The 4605-nt window shown below is 37.4% G+C and overlaps 1 protein-coding gene across 1 annotated transcript; it reads left to right on the plus strand.

The window, feature by feature from the left end:
• The first annotated feature begins 210 nt into the window (after window positions 1–210).
• On the plus strand, window positions 211–1302 carry LOC308111972 (uncharacterized protein). Its single transcript, XM_080467134.1, has 2 exons — window positions 211–595; window positions 685–1302. The coding sequence occupies exons 1-2, from the start codon at window positions 385–387 to the stop codon at window positions 918–920; spliced, it is 447 nt and encodes a 148-aa protein (XP_080323260.1). The 5' UTR covers window positions 211–384; the 3' UTR covers window positions 921–1302.
• The last annotated feature ends 3303 nt before the right edge of the window (window positions 1303–4605 follow it).

Raw genomic sequence — 4605 nt, forward strand, 5'->3', positions numbered from 1 at the left:
CTCTGAGTTCAACCTGGACGTGAACCAGAGACATTCTCACAATGACCCCACTGTGTGGCCTCAAGACTTTATTTGTCTTTTAAAAATGACTTTGACCTGCAACACATGAGGACATATCAACATGAATACAGTGTGTGCAGTGACCTTTGTACTGTGTTCAGTACCATCAGTTGATTGATCAGAGTTCAGGTAGTTTCCAGGTTCAGACTGAATTCAGTTCAGTGCTGGAAGCTGCTGTTGACTTTGTGGTTCTGTGTCTGTGCTGCTTGTTGCTGCTGTCTGATTACAGAGCAGCCGGTGGTGAAGCCCGTGGTGAGCGTGTACCCAGCAGCATCCAGAGACCACCTGCAGGGGAAGAACCACCTGCTGTGTGTGGCCTCGGACATGTTCCCTCCTGTGGTCCAGTTCTCCTGGAAAAGACTGAAGCAGAACGGCAGGCTGGAGGAGCTGCGCTCCAGTGAGGGAGAGCAGCTGGAGCTCAGGGAGTCGGGACGCACCACTGCCATCTTGGTGTTGGATCAGCATGACATTACAACAAAATATCGCTGCAACGTGAAGCACGAGGGAGGAACAGTCCAGGCTGAAACAGAACAAGGTAATGAAGGTCTGATGATATTGTTTTGTGATTCATTGTCATTATTTGGAGCAAAAGAGAACTGACATTTTGATCTTTGTCTTTTTCAGTCATAGAAGCCTTCACTCCCCCGACTACTCCTCCTCCTACTACTACTCCTCCTACTACTACTCCTCCTCCTACTACTACTCCTCCTCCTCCTCCACCACACTGGTTCAGAGAGCGGCTGCTCTGCCTGCAGTACACAGTGCTGATAGTGAAGAGTGTGGTCTACTGCTCTGGACTCTCTCTGATGATGATCCTCAGAAACAAAGAACCGTCCACCAGATCCACACATGCTGACTGACCTCCAAGAGCTTTAATGTCTCACTCACACCTGCTATAAAACTCAAATATGTTTTCTGTCATCAACTATCAAGAACAACAAAGATTATTTGGAAAACAATCTTCCTCCTGAACACATCTGTTCTACACAGTGAATAAGAATAGAAAGAGGAACTTAAGCTCTGTCATAATTTGAAATAAAAAGGTTGCTTTTGTTAATTTAAGTGAAATAACATGTTTTATAAATAGGTTTATAAACAGTTTCAAGCAGCAGTGATGATATTAAAATATTTGACTTCCCATGTTGGTTTTGAAATATTTTTTTGTTTATTTTAATGTTTGTAACATTTTACTTACAAAATTGTGGAAATGGAATTTAAAATAAAATGAAATATGACCAATTATTCCCTTGCAGATATTTGAGTTTATGAAATAAAATGTTTATTTGTTGTTTTTCTTTTAATGATATAAATGCACTGTTTTAAAGATTCTTTACATTTACCTGGAACATCTTCCTGAATAAACTATAACAATTATGTTTATGGGTTTTGTTTTCTCTTCATGTTCATTAGTTCAGTTTGATGACAGCTAACAGTAATCTGAAAGTGTTTTACTCTTGAAGCTGGAACAACTTTCACATGACACAAATAACGAGCAGAGACGGAAACCTCATGAGAAATAAACATGAACAAATTCATTTAATATTTAGACAAGCAGGTGTGGGTGACCCCCCCATTTAGTTTGATAATCAATAATTTGTATTTGTGTTCATGTTGATGTAATTCTCTGTGCTGATGATGCTGTTGTTTATATATGTGAACAAACAGCAGAGCTGCTCTGAAGCTAAAAAGCTCCAAACCATCATAAAGTGTTTTTATCATTCAGGGCTGGAGTGTAAATATTTTCACCTGTATGTGGGTGCAGGTCTCATCAGAAAAATGTTTTGAGGAAATAAAACCACACGGTGCAGCAGCAGATGTGACTTTGTTCTCTGTGGTTATTAGAAGAGAAAGATAAAGCTGCTGAGAGCTCATCACACTTCCTTCACTGCAGCAGACGAGTCTTGTGGGTTTCTGCTCTGCAGCCTCCACACTGTGAGCGTTGAGCTTCTCTTTATTGACAAGACAGTTACAACTGTCAACTCTGTTCTTCCTCTGTGAGAGAAAAAAATCTTAATTTCTGAACTGAATTTACTTCAAATGGTTGATCAAACAACACCGGATACTGAAATAATTGTGTGGCTGACTTGATTGTCACAGCTAAAGCTTCCTTGATGGATGATAAAGTGACTGACGCGCTCGCCGTGAAAACCTGCACTGTCTTCAAGAAGATGACGTCAAACTTCATGAACTGTGAAATAATTTGAGTCCAAAATCAAGTGTTCATTACTTCCACCTGATGCACACAAAGATTCCTACCTATATTTGTTTAAATGCAATTGTTTCCCCTTGTGGACCAAACAGTTTACTACACTCACACCCAAAATAAACACAAATCAAAATGGCCATTACAGTTAAGTTTATCAATCTGGTATTTTAACCCTTAATAGGCCGCACTCTGAAATATCTAAATCAAAATAAAATTTGAACCATAATGTGTCTGAAGGATATTTAAACTTATTTGATATCATTTCAAAAAAATAGTCCCCCGGCTAGCTCAGTTGGTAGAGCATGAGACTCACAATCTCAGGGTAGTGGGTTCGTGTACCACGCCGGGTGCCACCTTCCCGTGGGCTCACCACCTGCAGGAAGGTTCTTAAATGGTGCATTGTGATCTGGGTGACAGTGCTCAGACTGTCACCCCCGCGACCCGGAAACGGATAAGTGGAAGAAAATGAATGAATGAGTTCAAAATATACATTTTATATGGCAAACATACTATCCCACACCTAGAAAAGTGACATAAAACGGATCTATCTATCTATCTGTCTGTCTGTCTGTCTGTCTGTCTGTCTGTCTTTCTATCCATCTGTCCATCTGTCCATCTGTCTATCTATGAGGTGATTTGTTATTCTTCTTGTGAAGAATAAAAACAGACCTTTATTGTGCTGCCCTCTGCTGGTTAAAATCCACACAGTGTCTCAATTTCGTGAAGAGGTTATTTTTTTGTTAATTTTAACATGTTAATAACTGACATTTATCTTTAAAACTGAAAAGTATGTCAACACAAATTCACTGTGTAAAACAATACAATATTCAGCTCTGATGAGAAACAACACTGGCTGTGCAGTTTCTTGAAGAAAGTTATTTATTTATTTATTTATTTGTTCATTCATTCATTCATTCATTCATCCATTCATTCATCCATTCATTCATTCATTCATTCATTCATTCATTCATTCATCATTAATTCATCATTAATTCATTTATTTAATAGTTTAGTCACTTATTTCCTTATAGGTAAAAGCTAATTTGAAGAAGACAGATTTAGACTACATGTTCAAAGCCTATAAATTGTATAATGTTTCTTTTTTTCATTTCTAAAATTGTATTATTATGAGTTGATAACATTATCAATTCCAAAATCATAGATAAGATATTAAATTTGCTTAAGAATTGTTCGCGGATTGTGTTTGTTATCTACATCTGGTAGTGGTATTTTTTGATGGCAGAATCTAAACTTTACAAAGAAAAATAATTCATGATGTATTTCTAAATCCTGCACAGACTGATTATATTTATTGAAAAGATTAATTGTGAAGTCAATTTTAAAGTGCAAGAATGATTGTCTGAAACTCAAAACCTGTGATGACTGTGCATCTGAAGCTTTTCCCCTTCAGCTGAGATCTGTAGACTCCTGTGGTACTTCATGAAGCAGTTAAAACATTTTTATTCAGGCAGGCCTTTGACCTCTACCTGCTCAATTTTACTTTTTCTTTTAAACAATGTATGCTTTTGTTGCTTCTATTTTTTTAATGATCTTGTTTTTTTCAGTTTTTAGTGCTGTAAAGCACCTTGTGACTCATGTCTGTGAAAGGTGTTTTATAAATAAAGAAATCTTTCCAATCAGCAGTCTGAGTTTTTTCCACTAATAGAAAATCCTGCTGTGGACGGTGGCAAATTTTGAGTCACGACGGATGGAGGCTGTTGTTGGGGCCCTGGGGGTCTCTGCCCCCCTTGTAGAGGGACTTTGGGGTATTTGAAAAGATTTGTTCACTTACTGATCAGCTACCAGATTTACACCTGCAAGTTTTATTTTTTGGTTTTATAAATTTTGAGCCGTTTAAAACTCCACACTGATGTTGTCAGGTTAAAAAAAGAGTCGTACAATAATCACTGACATTCATAGAAAGATGGTTAATGGTTCAGTTCACTGTTGTGGATGAGGATGTAATTGTCTTTAATTGCAGATGGAAGCATTACAAACACAACTCTGGTATCTTTTCTGCACCACAGGGACACAAGTTGTCAGTGATGAAATAAAATACATTTTATAATACTTATTTTTAGTAAAGTCACCCCATTGCACAAGGTTAATACTTATATTATTTAATGTCCATTTAACACACAGTACCAGCTCCTCAGGATTTTCAGAAGTGGCTATTTGCACTACGAGAGGTGATGACTTTGTTTTCATCTTTGACTTTTCAGTCAAACTCAGATCAGTCTTTTGACAGAGAAGTTGAAAGTACAACATTCATATATTCCAATTTATTTGATTTGTGTTACTTTTCCATTAAAGTGTTTTCTTTATTACTTTAAGTATTC

Source organism: Lipophrys pholis (assembly GCF_963383615.2).
Source record: "Lipophrys pholis genome assembly, chromosome: 1".
Classification (NCBI taxonomy): Eukaryota; Metazoa; Chordata; class Actinopteri; order Blenniiformes; family Blenniidae; genus Lipophrys; species Lipophrys pholis.

What these genes read in the sequence shown, in the direction of transcription:
- LOC308111972 (XM_080467134.1), top strand. Translation starts at nt 385, where the DNA reads ATGTTCCCTCCTGTGGTCCAGTTCTCCTGGAAAAGACTGAAGCAGAAC. An exon ending in CCAGGCTGAAACAGAACAAG is followed by an intron (nt 596 to 684) that starts GTAATGAAGGTC and finishes TGTCTTTTTCAG; the next exon opens with TCATAGAAGCCTTCACTCCC.